Source organism: Phoenix dactylifera, chromosome 2, assembly GCF_051530095.1.
Source record: "Phoenix dactylifera cultivar Ajwa chromosome 2, Ajwa_hap1_PhDact_Kaust_v1.1, whole genome shotgun sequence".
Lineage (NCBI taxonomy): Eukaryota > Viridiplantae > Streptophyta > Magnoliopsida > Arecales > Arecaceae > Phoenix > Phoenix dactylifera.
This window is the reverse complement of record NC_143191.1, coordinates 19,968,299-19,986,902: the sequence shown is the minus strand read 5'-3', so window position 1 is coordinate 19,986,902 and position 18,604 is coordinate 19,968,299. Positions and strand designations below refer to the sequence as shown.

The following is an 18,604-nucleotide window of genomic DNA, read 5'->3' as shown; positions in this document are numbered from 1 at the left end:
GAGCATGCTGAATTACAATGGCAAATCGTTGATTTATTGCAAAAAGGAATTGATTAGAGAATCACTTAGTCCTTGTGCTGTCCCTGCCCTTTTAACTCCTAAGAAAGATAAAACATGGAGAATGTATGTTGATAGTAGAGCTATAAACAAGATTACAATCAAGTATAGGTTTTCCATCCCTAGACTTGAAGATATGCCGGATGAGTTGGGTGGTGCAAATGTGTTTTGTAAGATTGATTGACGGAGTGGTTATCACCAAATCCGAATTAGAAAAGGTGATGAGTGGAAAACAGCCTTTAAAACCAAAGATGGTTTGTATGAGTGGCCGGTTATGCCATTTGGATTATCAAATGCCCCCAGCACTTTCATGAGGCTTATGACCCAAGTTTTGAAGAACCTCATGGGGAAGTATGTTGTGGTGTATTTTGATGACATCCTGGTTTACAGCAAGGATAGTGTACAGCATGTGAATCACCTATCCAATGTTTTCAAAGTGCTCCATGAAAACCCAGTTGTATGTGAATCTGAAGAAGTGCTCTTTCATGACTAATCAAGTTGTATTTCTAGGCTATGTTGTTAGTGCAGATGGCATGAAGATGGATGATGAGAAGGTAAAGGCTATTCTTGATTGGCCTACACCTAGAAGTCTAACTGATGTGAGAAGCTTTCATGGTTTGGCATCATTCTACAGGAGATTCATTTGATACTTCAGTACCATTGCTTTGTCACGTACAAGGGATTTCAGAGCGAATCACAACAACGTACAGCTCGGTCTACCGAAGATAACCAATCAGCCTTCCTGGCGTGGAAACCTAATCTCTATGACTTAGGTCACGCCTAACAACAATAATGCAGAGAAGCACAACTGATAAGAGCACACTTCGGACTGTCCTAGAAACAGGTAGAGAAAGAGGAACTTGACCCTATCTGCGACCTGCTGGTAGAACCAAAGTTATCAAAAGAAGCGTGACCCTAACCGCGACCTGCCGGTAGAACCAACACTATCAAGTTCTAATCCAAGAACAAAGGTGAAGCTCTCACATAAGAGAAACTCTCAAATTTCATTCATGCGTCCTCCCCCTCTCAAGTACAATCAGGTGCTATTTTAAGGCTGAAATGGTTTCAAAGAGAAGCAACTCCTAGAAAATTACATAGCACTACTTGTCATGCATTTACCAAGGCTGCGTTTACCAAGGCTTGAAAAAATGCATGTTACACCTACTCCTAGAAAAGTAACCAGAACTTAGGAAAAAGATCCCAAAGTAATTATAGTGACTTTGGAAACTACAAGAAAGTCTGAATGTAACTTGGGGAATACAAAATATCATCTGAAAAATCACCCCAAAAATATGCACGAAAATCCAAATACAATAGGAAAGTTGGCCTTCCCATGAATGCTTCTTGTCATGTGATTTGGACTTTCCAAAGTGTTGTCTTCAGGTTGGACTCAAAGCATCTTCACCCAATTGTATGAAAGTGACCCAATTAGGTGCAGCCTCTATGATAGAGATCAAGGGGCTGGCCGAATGGTTCAAGCTAATTCCAAAGATCCATTACAAGGAATTGGAGGTCCAATGACTAGAGCAAGGGCAAAACAAATGAAAGAAGCTTTATATGGACTAGTCATGGAAATTCAAGAGAAGGAGGCTGCTCTAGAAGACTCTAAGGCTTCACCAAGATTGATCACTTATCTTTACATAGTAAATGCTGAAGAACAAAGCTTGGAGCCATTAAACAAGGCTGATCCACGTGGAGATGCTATTTAGGCCCATTTTTCGTGGGTACTTTTGGGCTTGAGTCTTGTTGCGTTCCTAATTACTTGTACATGAAGTTTTGACTTGTCAACTCGTTTTTCCTAAGTTATTCATGTACTTCGTAGTTAGGAACCTTGAAAGTTGTGTCATTTATTATTTTGAAGTTGTAACTTGGAAGTTGTGACTTGGAAAACGTTTTTTACTTATTGCCTTGGAAAGGGGATGGTGTCCTTTCCAATAGCTTAGTTTGAAGCCTATATAAAGGCTGCCATATGTAACCAAGGGATTATTATGAATGAATTAAAGTGTTGGCAAGCTTTGCTATGCTCTTTTGTGTTCTTGGATTAGAATACAAAATTCTGACTTATCAAAGGGAGTGATCAACCTTTGTGGCGTCTTCAAGGATTAGGGTTTTAAGGACTTAGTTTCCTTAGAGTTCTAATCTGATCTCCTACAACTTGTTTTTCTAGCGATCTCGGGGCAAGTATAGCAAATTGATTCAAGGGTTCCTAGGGCAGGTCTCCTGATGGGTTCTTGTCATTTGGTATCAGAGCTTTGGTTCTTGAAATCAGGTTACTTATCCTTTATCATCTTTGTTCCTTTGTTCTTATTTTATTTCTTTAAGCTTCTTTGTTCGTTCTCTTATTTCTATTTTTTTTTTCAGTTCCTTGTGTTTCTTGTTTCCTCTAATCTGTTTTGTTCTTTAATCTTCTGTTACTTAGTTTGATTCAAAAAAAAAAAAAAAAAAAGACGAAAAAAAAAACGAAAAAAAAAAAGAAAAGAAAAGAAAAGAAAGAAAGAAAGAAAGAAAGAAAGAAGGTTATTGATTAAGGGGCATTAATTACAAGGCTGTTTCACTTGTTGCAAAGCTGAAGACCCCTTGTTGCAAGGTTGTTTCACTTGTTACAAGACCGTTTTACGTATTACAAGGTTGCTTAGCTTGTTCTTATTTCTCCTTGCTTTCTAGTTGTTTCTATTACATATCCTTTACTTCCTTTTGAAGTCTTCTTATGTTCTTGATGCTTTAAGACAATTTTTCTTGTGAGTACCATTTGCCTCATCGAAGTCCTTAAAATTCTGATTTTCTTGGAGATTTGCCACCATCCATCTGATCGCTCTTTGTGATTTGTTGATTTTGATTCTTTCAAGAACATAAAGAGGGCTGGCTTGAGTGGTAAAAGGCAAGAGTGTGAGTTCATCATCAAGAAAAAGCCATAAAAGAGTGTCCACCCGAGAGAGGAGTGTGTGAGGACCTATTCTGTTTATACTAATCTTTTGATTGCAGCATACAAAGATGAGTAGTAGAGGTAGTGAACAACCAGATGTTGATATGAAGTTATGGATGAAAGCCATTGCTGATCAACTTACTAAGCTTGGAGCACGAATGGATGATTTGGAATCACCAAGCAGAATCAAACCTTTGAGGGGGCAGATGTTTGAAGATGATGAAGAAGATTTAGATTATGAATCTTACTCTAGAAGGGGAAAGAAGGCCGATGATTCAAAAGATAATAATCTGGGCAGCATCAAGATGAAGATTCCTATCTTTCAAGGAAAGAATGATCCCGAACTTTACTTGGAATGGGAGAGAAAAGTTGAACATGTGTTTGATTGTCACAACTATTCAAATGAGAAAAAGGTGAAATTGGCAGCCGTTGAGTTCACGGATTATGCAAGCATATGGTGGGATCAATTGATGATTAGTCAGCGAAGGATTGGAGAAAGGCCAATTCGGTCATGGGAAGATATGAAATTGGTAATGCGCAAGAGATTTGTACCTAGCCATTACTATAGAGATTTACATAGAAAGTTACAAGGGCTGGTTCAAGGCTCCATGAGTGTGGAAGACTATTATAAAGAAATGGAGATGGCAATGATTAAAGCTAATATAGAGGAAGATCGAGAGGCTACCATGGCAAGATTTATTGGAGGCTTAAACAAAGAGGTTGCTGATGTGGTTGAATTGCAACACTATGTGGAGATGGAGGAGCTGTTGCACAAGGCCATCAAAATAGAAAAGCAAATCAAGTCCAAAGGATCCAAATCGGGTTTGGCTTCTAGTTCCACATGGAAGTCTAATTGGAAGGATAACAAATCTGCCTCAAAAACAAAAGAAGATGCAAAGCCAAAAGATTCGGTTGCTATTTCAAAAGGTAAAACCGAAACTAACACTTCTTCTAAATCACGTAATGTTAAGTGTTTTAGGTGCCAAGAATTTGGGCATATTGCTTCCCAATGCCCAAACAAGAGGATTATGATTATGTTGGAGAATGGTGACATTGAAAGTGCTAGTTCAAGGGAGGATGAGATGCCACCCTTAGAAAATTGCAGTGATATTGACATTGAAGAACCTGTACATGGAGATATGTTGGTGACAAGAAGAGCACTAAGCATCCAGCCTAAGGATGATGGTGATAAGGAGCAACGTGAACATATTTTCCATACTAGATGTCATGTGAAGGGAAAGGTATGTACCATGATTATTGATAGCGGAAGCTGCACTAATGTTGCTAGTACTTTGTTAGTAGATAAGCTGGAGTTACCCACCGTGAAGCATCCTAATCCATACAAGTTGCAATGGTTAAATGAATGTGGAGAAGTGAGGGTAAACAAGCAAGTGCTCGTTTCATTTTCAATTGGCAAATACACAGATGAGATTCTTTGTGATGTGGCACCAATGCATGCTAGTCATATTTTGCTTGGACGACCATGGCAGTTTGATAGGAAGGTTACACACAATGGATACAAAAACCATTATTCTTTTATGATGAACAACCGCACTGTAGTCCTAACCCCTCTCAAACCTTTGCAAGCTTATGAAGATCAGATTCGGATAGCGAGAGAGTGTAAAAAGAGAGAAGGTGAGTCCAAGAGGAAAAATGCAAATGAAAGGAGTGAGATTGAGAGCAGAGAGAAAAGTATTCAAAAAAAAGAGAAAAGTAAAAAAATGAGTGTGTTTGCTGAAAAAAATGAGGTTAAGAGTGTTATGTTCTCAAGACAGCAACTACTTGTACTTATGTACAAGGATGTTTATCTTTCTACTAACGATCTTAACCCCTCCTTGCCTAGTGTTGTTGTGACTTTATTGCAGGAATTTGAGGACATATTTCCAAAAGAGATTCCTAATGGACTACCACCCTTAAGAGGCATTGAGCATCAAATAGACTTCATGCCCGGTTCTACCATTCCAAACAGACCTGCATATAGAGCTAATCCCGAAGAAACAAAGGAAATCCAAAGGCAAGTGGATGAGCTGGTGAAAAAGGGAATTGTCAGAGAAAGTCTTAGCCCATGTTCGGTTCCTGTCATCCTAGTCCCAAAGAAAGATGGAACATGGCGCATGTGTGTGGATTGCCGAGCCATCAACAAAATAACAGTTAAGTATAGACATCCTATCCCAAGATTAGATGATATGCTTGATGAATTACATGGCTCTTATTTGTTTTCTAAAATTAATTTGAGAAATGGCTACTATCAAATTCGTATAAAAGAGGGAGATGAATGGAAGACATCATTCAAAACTAAATATGGATTGTATGAGTGGTTAGTGATGCCTTTTGGTTTAACTAATGCACCTAGTACTTTCATGAGATTGATGAATCATGTTTTGCGTGCTTTCATAGGTCAATTTGTGGTAGTTTACTTTGATGATATTTTAGTCTATAGTAAGAACTTGGATGAACATGAACAACATTTGCATGCTGTTTTTAGCAAATTGAGAGAACACCAATTATATGCTAATCTTAAGAAGTGTACATTTTGCATGGAATCTGTTGTATTTCTTGGTTTTGTTGTTAGTTCTCAAGGTATTAGCATGGATGAGGAGAAGGTGAAGGCAATCAGGGACTGGCCTACACCTAAGAATGCGAACGAGGTAAGAAGTTTTCATGGTTTAGCAAGTTTTTATCGAAGGTTTGCTAAAAATTTCAGTTCTATTGCTGCACCTTTAAATGAACTTGTTAAAAAGAATGTTGTTTTTAAGTGGAATGATCAGCATGAACAAGCTTTCACTGATTTGAAAGATAAGCTAACTAATGCACCTTTGTTAAGTTTGCCTAACTTTGATAAAGCTTTTGAAGTTGAATGTGATGCATCCGGAATTGGAATAGGAGCTGTTTTGATGCAAGATTCCAAACCAATTGCTTATTTTAGTGAAAAGCTAAGTGGGGCAGCCTTGAATTATCCAACATATGACAAAGAACTTTATGCATTAGTGAGAACTCTTCAAACATGGCAGCATTACTTGTGGCCGAGGGAATTCATCATTCATTCTGATCATGAGAGCTTGAAGTTCTTGAAATCCCAGGGTAAGCTTAATAAGAGGCATGCTAAGTGGCTGGAGTTCATAGAAACATTTTCTTATTTCATCAAGTACAAACATGGAAAAGAAAATATCGTTGCTGACGCGTTGTCTCGAAGGTATGCTTTACTTACTACCTTGCAAACTAAGTTACTTGGTTTTGAATTGATTAAGGACTTGTATGCCAATGATTCTGATTTCTGCCAAACATGGAATACATGCAAAAAGAGTGCATCTGGTGAGTATTATAGGCATGACGGATTTCTATTTAAGAAAAATCAGTTGTGTGTGCCAATTTGTTCTATCCGTGAATTGCTTGTCAGAGAAACTCATGGGGGTGGTCTGATGGGACATTTTGGTGTGCAAAAGACTTTAGATATCTTGCATGAACATTTTTATTGGCCTAACATGAAGCATGATGTGCAAGCTGTTTATGATAAATGCATTACATGTAGACAAGCGAAATCTAAAGTTTTACCACATGGCTTGTATACACCTTTACCCGTGCCTAACCAACCTTGGATTGATATTTCTATGGATTTTGTTTTAGGATTACCAAGGTCTCAAAGTGGAAAGGACAGCATATTTGTTGTTGTTGATAGATTTAGCAAAATGGCTCATTTCATTGCATGTTCTAAAACCAATGATGCAATACATATTGCTGACTTGTTCTTTAAAGACATAGTTCGTTTGCATGGTTTGCCTAAGACAATTGTTAGTGATAGAGATGTGAAGTTCCTAAGTCATTTTTGGCGCACCTTGTGGAATAAATTAGGAACTAAACTCTTATTTTCTACTGTTGCACATCCTCAAACGGATGGACAAACTGAAGTAGTTAATAGGACACTCACTACTTTGTTACGTACCATCATTCAAAAGAACTTAAGGCAATGGGAAAAATGTTTACCGCACATTGAGTTTGCATACAACAGAACTGTTCATTCTTCTACTTCATTTTCACCTTTTGAAGTTGTCTATGGCTTTAATCCTTTAACTCCCTTGGATATTCTATCTTTGCCTACTAAAGAACGTGCTAATCTTGATGGAAAGCAAAAGGCAGAATTTGTGAAGGATTTACATGCCAAGGTTCGGGCTAACATTGAAAAGAAGAATGAGCAATATGCTAAGCAAGCCAACAAAGGACGTGTAAAGATTGTTTTTGAACCTGGTGATTGGGTCTGGGTGCATATGAGGAAAGAACGGTTTCTAACACAACGAAAATCCAAACTACAGCCTAGAGGAGATGGACCTTTTCAAGTCTTAGAGAGGATCAATGACAACGCCTACAAGCTGGATTTGCCAAGCAACTATAGTAATATTAGTGCTACTTTTAATGTTGCTGATTTATCCTTATTTGATGTAGGTGATTCGAGGACGAATCCTTTCGAGGAGGGAGGGAATGATAGAGATCAAGGGGCTGGCCGAATGGTTCAAGCTAATTCCAAAGATCCATTACAAGGAATTGGAGGTCCAATGACTAGAGCAAGGGCAAAACAAATGAAAGAAGCTTTATATGGACTAGTCATGGAAATTCAAGAGAAGGAGGCTGCTCTAGAAGACTCTAAGGCTTCACCAAGATTGATCACTTATCTTTACATAGTAAATGCTGAAGAACAAAGCTTGGAGCCATTAAACAAGGCTGATCCACGTGGAGATGCTATTTAGGCCCATTTTTCGTGGGTACTTTTGGGCTTGAGTCTTGTTGTGTTCCTAATTACTTGTACTTGAAGTTTTGACTTGTCAACTCGTTTTTCCTAAGTTATTCATGTACTTCGTAGTTAGGAACCTTGAAAGTTGTGTCATTTATTATTTTGAAGTTGTAACTTGGAAGTTGTGACTTGGAAAACGTTTTTTACTTATTGCCTTGGAAAGGGGATGGTGTCCTTTCCAATAGCTTAGTTTGAAGCCTATATAAAGGCTGCCATATGTAACCAAGGGATTATTATGAATGAATTAAAGTGTTGGCAAGCTTTGCTATGCTCTTTTGTGTTCTTGGATTAGAATACAAAATTCTGACTTATCAAAGGGAGTGATCAACCTTTGTGGCGTCTTCAAGGATTAGGGTTTTAAGGACTTAGTTTCCTTAGAGTTCTAATCTGATCTCCTACAACTTGTTTTTCTAGCAATCTCCGGGCAAGTATAGCAAATTGATTCAAGGGTTCCTAGGGCAGGTCTCCTGGTGGGTTCTTGTCACTCTATCTCACGTTGGTCTTCTTTTCCTTTGATTTTTATGATCAGGCTTTCCAAAGCTTGTTTCATACTCTTAGTCTTGGCCCTAGTCATAGGACCTTCAATTCCATGCAAAGGATCTTTAGATGGGCTGGTTGCATCTCTATCATTCCCTCCCTCTTCAAAAGGATTCGTCCTCGAATCAGATTCATCACCTACATCAAACAAAGATAGATCAGCCACATTAAAGGTAGCACTTACATTACCATATTCACTTGGCAAGTCCAGCTTGTAGGCATTGTCATTGATCTTCTCTAGAACTTGGAAGGGTCCATCTCCTCTTGTTTGCGGCTTAGATTTTCTTTGAGTGGGAAACCTCTCCTTCCTCATATGAACCTAAACCCAATCTCTCGGTTCAAAAATAACTTTAATACGCCCCTTATTTGCTTGCTTTGCATATTGCTCATTCTTCCTCTCAATGTTGGCTCGAACTTTTGCATTACCATATTGCTCATTCTTCCTCTGAATTTGATAGTCCTTTCCATCGGAGTAAGTATTGCACACGGTTACCCTTTTTCCTGTCCGCCTTGATTTCAGAAACCTTCTTGGTGTAATGAACTCGTACGGCCACTAGAGCTCGCCGCTTTGAGCCCAAGAAGGGTCAGTTGTGTCCTCTTTGAACGGTTTCAACAGGGACATGTGGAACACCGGGTGCACTTTCAGCTTGGAAGGCAGCAACAATCGGTACGCTGTCTCTCCAATTCGATGTGTGATGATGAAGGGACCTTCATACCCCCTCATGAGTGCTTTGTGGTAGCCCGATTTCAATTTCATGTGATGGTAAAGCTTCACCAATACCCGATGACCAACCTGAAATTCAACTGCCCGCCGCTTTTGTCAGCCCACTTCTTCATCCGTTTGGTCGCCTTCAACAAGGAGACCTGAACCAAATCTGTATCCTCCTTCAGATCCCTCACGAACCTGTAGGCGGCGCTGCGATACTTTCCGGAGTGTCTGGTTGCAGCCTTGTATTCACCTCAAACGGTGATTTACCCGTCGACTCCGATCGCTGTAAGTTGTAGCTGAATTGGGCTTGGTCCAAGAGTCGCACCCAATCCCACTGGTTGGCACTCACGTAGTGCCTCAAATGCATCTCCAATAATGCATTGGTTCGCTATGTTTGGCCATCGGTTTGAGGGTGGAAGGCCGTGGACATCTTCAGCTCTATTCCGAGTATCCGAAATAACTCCGTCCAGAACCTCCCCGTGAAACGAGTATTGCGATCAAAAACGATACTCCGCAGTATCCCCCAATATTTCACCACATATGTGAAGAACAACCGCGCCACATCCTCCGCATGGCAAGTAGAAGGTGCTGGAATGAAGACTCCATACTTCGAGAAGCGATCCACCACGACCATGATAAAGCTGTTCCCATCCATCGGAGGTAGTCCGATGATGAAGTCCATGGAGACACTCTCCCACGGACGCTCTGGTATAGGTAATGGTTCCAACAACCCCGCTCCGGGACCGAATTAGTTTGGCCCGGCCTGTACTCGATGTCGAAATCGAATTCAGCGAGAAATTGCTGCCATCTCGCCTGCTTGGGGGTGAGCTTTGGCTGGGTCCGAAAGTAGCTTATGGCCACATTATCAGTGCGCACCACAAACTTTGATCCGAGTAGGTAATGACGCCAGGTTCGAAGACAGTGCACAATCGCTGTCATCTCCTTTTCATGAACTGTATACCTGCTGATAGAGACGCAACCAGCCCATCTAAAGATCTTTTGCATAGAATTAAAGGTCCTATGACTAGGGCCAAGACTAAGAGGATGAAACAAGCTTTGGAAAGCCTGATCATAAAAATCAAAGGAAAAGAAGACCAACGTGAGATAGAGGCTGCACCTAATTAGGTCACTTTCATATAATTGGGTGAAGATGCTTTGAGTCCAACCTGAAGACAACACTTTGGAAAGTCCAAATCACATGACAAGAAGCATTCATGGGAAGGCCAACTTTCAGACTTTCTTGTAGTTCCCAAAGTCACTATAATTACTTTGGGATCTTTTTCCTAAGTTCTGGTTACTTTTCTAGGAGTAGGTGTAACATGCATTTTTCCAAGCCTTGGTAAACGCAGCCTTGGTAAATGCATGACAAGTAGTGCTATGTAACTTCCTAGGAGTTGCTTCACTTTGAAGCCTTTTCAGCCTTAAAATAGCACCTGATTGTACCTGAGAAGGGGGGGGGGATGCATGAATGAAATTTGAGAGTTTCTCTTATGTGAGAGCTTCGCCTTTGTTCTTGGATTAGAACTTGATAGTGTTGGTTCTACCGGCAGGTCGCGGTTAGGGTCACGCTTCTTTTGATAACTTTGGTTCTACCGGCAGGTTGCGGATAGGGTCAAGTTCCTCTTTCTCTACCTGTTTCCAGGACGGTCCAAAGTGTGCTCTTATCATTTGGTATCAGAGCCCGGCTCCTGAAATCAGGTGTTATCTATCCTTTGTGTGTTTATCTTGTTTAATTCAAAAAAAAAAAAGTGTTCCGCTGTTGTTTATCTCTATATCCTTGGTGACATCTTCCTTTAATCGATTTGTGTCATCTTCCTCTGTTCTTTTCTGTTCTGCTATTTCAAAAAAAAAAAAGGAAGAAAGAAAGAAAAGAAAGAAGAAAGGAAGAAAGGAGAAGAAGAAAAGAAAAAAGAAGAAAAAAAAAAAAGAAAAATTCGGGGCAGATTTTGCTTCTAATTTCCTTGTTGGTTCTTTAACGCTTCCATTGAATTGTTCTCAATTCAAACCTTCCTTGAACCCCTTGTTGGTTCCAATTAAATTGCACCTTGCGAGTTCTTGTTCCCTAAGGTCATCATCGACTCCTTACTGTTTTCCTGTTGTGTAGAAACATCGAAAAGGTTCTTATTTAAGAGCTCATAAGGTGAAGCTGAGTGGTAAAAGGCAAGAGGGTGAGATCATCATCAAGAAAAAGCCATAAAAGAGTGTCCACCAGAGAGAGGAGTGTGTGAGGACCTATTCTGTTTATACTAATTTCTTGATTGCAGCATACAAAGATGAGTAGTGAAGGTAGTGAACAACCAGATGTTGATATGAAGTTATGGATGAAAGCCATTGCTGATCAATACTAAGCTTGGTGCACGAATGAATGATTTGGAATCACCAAGCAGACTCAAACCTTTGAGGGGGCGGATGTTTGAAGAAGGAGAAGAAGAGGAGTATTCGGATGGAAGAAGTAATGGAAGGAGGCAAAGAGATGAATCAAGAAAGGACAGTCATTTGGGAAGTATTAAGATGACAATCCCTGCATTCCAAGGTAAAAATGATCCTGAATTATATTTAGAGTGGGAGAGAAAGGTTGAACATGTGTTTGAATGTCATAATTATTCCGAGGAGAAGAGGATTAAACTAGCCATTGTTGAGTTCCAAGATTATGCTAGTATTTAGTGGGATCAAATTGTGACTAGTAGATGTAGAAATGGGGAGAGGCCTATTGGTACATGGGATGAGATGAAGGCTGTCATGAGAAAAAGGTTTGTACCTAGCCACTACTATAGAGATTTGCACAGGAAATTGCAAAGTCTAACTCAAGGCTCCATGAGTGTGGAAGATTACTATAAGGAGATGGAAATAGCCATGATTAGAGCCAATGTTGAAGAAGACCGAGAGGCAACTATGGCTAGATTCATTGGAGGTTTAAAGAAGGAGATAGCTGATGTGGTAGAATTGCAACATTATATAGAGATGGAGGATTTGCTGCACAAAGCTATTCTAGTGGAAAGGCAATTGAAAGCTAAGAGTACTTCCAAATTTACTACTAGTCCTTCATGGAGATCGAATTGGCAAAACAACAAATCTGTGTCAAAGCCAAAGGAAGATGCAAAGGCCAAAAATTCGATTGCTGCACCTAAAGGTAAAATGGAAACTAATTTATCCTCTAGATCTCGTGATATCAAATGTTTCAGGTGTCAAGGAGTTGGACATATTGCTTCTCAATGTCCAAATAAAAGAGCCATGATGCTACTGGATAATGGAGACAGAGAGTGTGAGCTCAAGTGATGATGACATGCCACCATTGCAGGATTGTAGTGATGTTGAAGTTGCTGAACCTGTTGTTGGAGATGTGCTTGTTACTAGGCGTGCTCTCAACATGCAACCTAAGGCGGGTGGTAATGAGGAGCAACGTGAGCATATATTTCATACAAGATGCCATATAAACGACAAGATATGCAGCTTAATCATTGATAGTGGAAGTTGTACTAATGTTGCTAGCACCTTGTTGGTTGAAAAATTGAGTTTGCCCACATTAAAGCACCCTAATCCATATAGACTTCAGTGGCTGAATGATTGTGGAGACATAAGGGTGACTAAGCAAGTGATGATTTCATTTTCCATTGGTAAATACAAGGATGAAGTTCTTTGTGATGTGGCACCTATGCATGCTGGACATCTACTTCTTGGGCGTCCGTGGTAATTTGATAGAAGGGTTATTCATGATGGGTACAAAAATAGATACACTCTTGTTATGAACAATCACACCATTGTTTTAGTACCTCTCCAACCAACCGAGGCCTATGCTGATCAAATCAGAATTACAAGAGAGTGTAAGTTGAGAGAGGAGCAATTGAGCATTCAAGAAAAAGAGAGGAAAGATAAGAAAAATGAGAGTGAGCAGAAGAAAGAAAAGAATAAATTAGAATCCAAAGAAGAGAAAAAAAAGAGAGTGAGTGCATTTGCAAGCAAAAGAGAGGTTGAGAGTGCCTTGTTAGCAAAAGAGCAGCTACTTGTGCTCATACACAAGGATGTTTATTTCACTAACGAACTCAATTCTTCTTTGCCTAGTATGGTTGCTTCTTTGTTACAGGAATTTGGTGATATTTTTCCAGAAGAAATTTCCCATGGATTACCTCCTACAAGAGATATTGAGCGTCAGATTGACTTAATTCCAGGTTCTTCAATCCCAAATAGACTAGCCTACAGAACAAGTCCAGAGGAAGCAAAAGAAATTCAAAAGCAAGTAGATGAGTTGCCACAAAAAGGATTTGTGAGGGAGAGTCTTAGCCCATGTTCTGCTCCTGTGATCTTGGTTTCGAAGAAAGATGGGACGTGGCGCATGTGTACGGACTGCCGAGCCATAAATAAAATCACTGTAAAGTATCGATATCCTATCCCTAGATTGGATGATATGCTTGATGAATTGCATGGTTCGTGTGTGTTTTCTAAAATAGATTTGAAGAGTGGATACTATCAAATTCGCATGAAAGAAGGTGATGAATGGAAAACAGCTTTGAAAACAAAATATGGTTTATATGAGTGGATGGTGATGCTATTTGGCTTATCTAATGCACCCAGCACCTTCATGAGGTTAATGAACCATGTTTTGCGTTCTTTCATTGGGAAATTTGTTGTAGTGTATTTTGATGATATTTTGATTTATAGCAAAACCTTAGATGAACATGTTAATCATTTGCATGTTGTTCTTAATGTTTTGAGAGAAAACAAATTATATGCTAATCTTAAAAAGTGTTCATTTTGCCATGAATCTGTTGTGTTTTTGGATTTTGTTGTTAGCTCGAAAGGAATAAGTGTGGATGAGGAGAAGGTAAGGGCAATTAGAGAATGGCCTACACCTAAGAATGCAAATGAGGTAAGAAGTTTTCATGGTTTAGCAAGTTTTTATAGAAGGTTTGTAAAGAACTTTAGTTCTATTGCTGCACCTTTGAATGAACTTGTTAAAAAGAATGTTGTGTTTAAGTGGAATGACGTGCATGAGGAAGCTTTTAATTCATTAAAAGAAAAATTGACCAATGCACCTTTGCTTTGTTTGCCTAATTTTGATAAAGCTTTTGAAATTGAATGTGATGCATTTGGTGTTGGTATAGGGTGTTAGATGTATGCCCTAGAAGCCAATTTGGCTGACACATTGTTGATTCTAGGGACATAATTTTGTACTTGACTATTTATTATTGAATAAATAAAAGGCATCTTTTCATTCATATTGTTTATGTGTCTATGAATCGTCCAAGAAATTAATAAGATGATGATACATATTCTCAAGAGTTGAGAATTTGAGCCATGTATCATTGGTGATTAATTTCTAAATGCTCCTGATCAATGGATCATCACGAGGACGGTGATCGATCCGATCAGTGCACAGATCACTTTCCTTCTGGATGGACGAGACTTGAGTCCACAGTGTAGGGACACTGAAGTGATAGTGCAGGTGCTTGTTAGAGAACAAGGGTACTGAGCGTGACCAAGACAAGAAGTCACTTGGATGTCTATCCACTCGTCAGTGACTTGCTTGATGTTGCAGTAGTGTGACTGGTCCTTTGACCTGCGGTGCTTCGGCTACTCACAGTGAGGTTATTGTAGTTTGACTGCACACATACATGGTCTCTAGCCATATGGGTCCATGCAGTGTAGATTGGCTGCAGTAAGTTCACTGTAGGAGTAGGGTATGCACCTATAAGGAATCTATCGACCTTGATAGAAGAGGAGTGATCCTATGTGATTTGTTAGACTGAGTTCTAAGACCTTGGCCAGGGCAGTAATATAAAGTGGAAAAAGAGTTTTCCATTAGCGAACTCAAGTCGAATAAATCTTGACATATGACAGACGATGGGGTTTGACGAGTTGTCCATGACCTCCGTCCTGTAGGGATCCACGATAGTAGGACTGTATCACATGTTAACTGCACCTAGAGGTTCATCATTCCATTCTGCTGGGTAGCCACTACATGCTGCTAGGTGTCACTGGTGGATGGTGGGACTCATAGGGATTATCTTGATGATCGATAAACCCTAATGAGTTGAGTTGGAATCGTTCCAACCCATTGAAAGGAGTTTTCAATGATATAGTGATAGAGATCACAATATATCTCACTACCAGTCAGAATAGAACCTATGGGGTCACACACACTAGAAGTATTGACCGATCCGATGGTTGAAATCGTGATTAGGAATCACAAAGAAATCAATTTGATTGATAGAAGTTGAAGAAGTGAACAAAGGGAATTAATTAATTAGACTTAAACACAAATCCTACTTCGGGTAGGATTCCTAGAGTCCTAATTGGATTAGGGCTGGGAATCCTAGTTGGAGTAGGACTGGAATTCCTACTTAGAATAGGATTCCTACAATCCTAATGAGATTAGGAATTTTGAATTAAAATTGGATTCCTACTTGGAGTAGGATTCCTAGAAATCCTAATTGGATTAGGACTTCGGATTCAAATAAGAGTCCTAATTGGATTAGGACTAAAATTAAATACATCCTAATTAGATTAGGATTCTTTAAGTCTAAATTAATTATTAATCTAATGAATCAACATGACTCCTAATAGGATTAGGATTGAAGAGTTCAATTGAGTCATGATTCATTCAAGTCCTAATTGGATTAGGACTAGCGTAGATTGAACCAAATTTGGCTAATCCTAATTGGATTGGGATTAAACCATGAGAGAGGCACCTAATCCTCTTTGGAAGAGGATTAGGTTAACCAAGTAAGAGGGACATCAGCCCCTCTCACTTGGCTAGGGCGACAGGAAGAAGCTAGGGCCGGCGCCCCCCCTTCTTAGGCAAGTTGTCATTGGAACTCCTAAAAGTTAGGAGCTCCAATCCCTTTATAAGGAGGACTAGGGGCCGGCGCCCTAATTAATTGAATCCTCTTCTCCTTGCTGCCGCCACCCTCTCCCAACTCCCTGGTTCAGCCGCCAACAAGAAGGAAAAAGAAGAGAGCCTTGTCCGCCTCCTCTTCCTCCAATCCTTCTTCCAACGCGGGGAAAAGAAAGAAGGCTGCAGAAGCTGTGTTCTTCTTCCTTGAGTTCCTTCTTCCTCTTCCTCCTCTCAAGCACAATCAAGGGTTGATTGAAAGAGAGGAGATCAGCCATCAAAAGAAGTCTTTGCAAGGGAGCTAGCACCCCGAGAAGACAAGAAAGCTTTGATCGGTTCTCTACTCGTGTAGATACCCGTAGAGACCGGACGTTTGAACGGCTTCAAACGAACCCTCTTCCAAAACCACGAATTCAGATTTGCGGTGATCATCTACCCACGCAAGGTGAAGATTTGATCTTCCTATTAGTTTTAAAAGTTTTAATTCTTACCTAATTACGAAAGGTCTCGAAACAACGTTCATGCGATGAACGTCGAACTCGTGCATGCCGATTCCGCTGCCATCTGAAAAATTTTTGAAATATCAGCGGCATGGGCGGGTTCCCAACAGTGGTATCAGAGCCTAGGTTTCGTAGATTAAGGTAAGAATTAAATATCTAAAGGCATATTAGATCTGAAAATTGAATGATCATGCATGCTGAAAAATTCTGCATGCAGATTTTTCAGGGGTGCTGTTTTTTTGCATGCTGATTTTTATGTGATAAAAAGATGATTCTAAATGCATTGTTAATGGGATTACAAAGTTTAGAATCATGATTAGCATGATCAGCGACCTATGTCATGATACAATCAGTTAGTTTTCAGATCTGAAAATTATAATTGTTGCATACGGTGATGATCATAGGATTCAAACCCTTTTGGTATCAAATGTAATGACCTGCGATGTGATCTGCGATGTCATGTAATTTTTCAGATGCTTGCATGCATCTTGTTTGATGTTTTGAGAGGCCTGCGTGCCTCCTAAAAGGAGATGTAAATTATTTTTATTTTTATTTTACATCTGGTTGTATTTCTGTGATGTGATGTACATCAACGATCAAGTTGAAGCAAAGGCATGAGATGAAAGGTGATCTAAGCGGTTGATGGCGATGGGATCAAGAGTTGATCAAGGATCGAATCAAGGAGGCTTGGAACCAATTCAAGAGTTGAAGACCACTTGATCGATTGATGTGCATGTGCTTGTAATACGACCTAATTAGAATCCATGATCATCACCTAGTTAAAGTTTAGCTTTAATTTGATGCTGCGATTATAACTGCCTGTGATGCGCCGTTTGCATGTGATGTAAATGCGAGTCGGGTAGATAGGTTTACATGTGATGTAGCAAACCCAATTGAGACCTAAATCAAAACCTCCTCAATCAAGTCGAGAGTGAACCGACATGAGCAAGTCATATTAGATTAATTGATCTAATTGGTGTCTAGGAAAGCATGAAAGGTGGTTACTTAATTAGGACCTTACTCTCTGAGTAAGGGGAGCCTCCCACCTGCTTACCTGGCCAATTGTTCGATTACCTCTTATGAAGGGCTCAAGTTGCAAACACTAAGACCTGATTAACCAATATTAAGTCAATAGGTCTTCCACTGTAGTAGAGCTGCTAAGGCCTTTCTGATGTTGATTTGTCTCGGCTGGACACAGTGGTCAAGTTGCATTGGGGGGCTGGACCTCTCTATAGACATGAGATGTTGTAGGGTAAAGGTGGGGTTGGGCACCAATAACTGTTAGGTGAGGACCCAATGACGACTTTATTCCTACGGTTATACGGTGGGTCTGACTTAACTAAGAAATGGGACCAATAACTGTTAGGTGAGGTCTTCATGGCTTAGAGACCAAGTTACACTGCAACATGCTTGAGAAGCATTGTACAAGAGTTGTACACTCATCCATCTATGTGTCACCAATAACTGTTAGGTGAGGTGGCATGTAAATTGGTGGGACCGCAGTACCCACTAGAAACCCTAGTCGTGTGGGATTTCCGTTTCCCTACCAGGGGAGTGTGAGGGATTCGAGAAAATAGTGGGAGTTACATTTGTTCTAAAAGACCTTAGAACAGATTAGGATCAAGTACAAAAGTCTAACTAGAATCTTTACTCTCTGCAGATACAATGTCAGCTTCAAACCCTTTGACCCGTATTCTTGAGACCAACCGACTGACCGGAACCAATTACAAGGACTGGCTTAGAAATCTCAAAATTGTTTTGGACTGTGAGAAAATAGGCTATATACTCGATTCTGATATCCCCACACTACCAGCACGTCCTACTGATGTTCAGCGTGAGATGCATAAAAAGTGGTTGGATGATGACATTAGAGTAAAATGCTATATGATGGCATCTATGTCTAATGAACTCCAATGCCAGCATGAAAATATAAAGACTGCTAGGGACATACTGGCACACCTGCAAGAGTTGTATGGTGAGCAGAGTCGCACGGCTCGTTTTGAAGTGTCCAAGAGGCTTTTCAAAGCGAAGATGCGCGAAGGGCAGTCTGTCCATGATCACGGTCTGACCATGATCAAGGACCTAGAGGAGCTTGAGAAGCTCGGTATGGACATGCACAAGGAATTACAAGTGGATTTGATCCTACAGTCACTTCCTGATTCATTTGGTCAGTTTATAGTAAACTACCACATGAATAAGATTGAATGCACTAAGACTGAACTCATAAACATGTTGGTAACTGCTGAGGGAGCCTTGAAAGGTTCAA

The 18,604-nt window shown here is 40.0% G+C and overlaps 1 protein-coding gene across 1 annotated transcript; it reads left to right on the top strand.

Moving 5' to 3' along the window:
- Positions 1-3,186: 3,186 nt before the first annotated feature.
- On the top strand, positions 3,187-5,255 carry LOC149768238 (uncharacterized). Its single transcript, XM_089927841.1, has 2 exons — positions 3,187-5,096; positions 5,246-5,255. The coding sequence occupies exons 1-2, from the start codon at positions 3,187-3,189 to the stop codon at positions 5,253-5,255; spliced, it is 1,920 nt and encodes a 639-aa protein (XP_089783967.1).
- Positions 5,256-18,604: the final 13,349 nt, after the last annotated feature.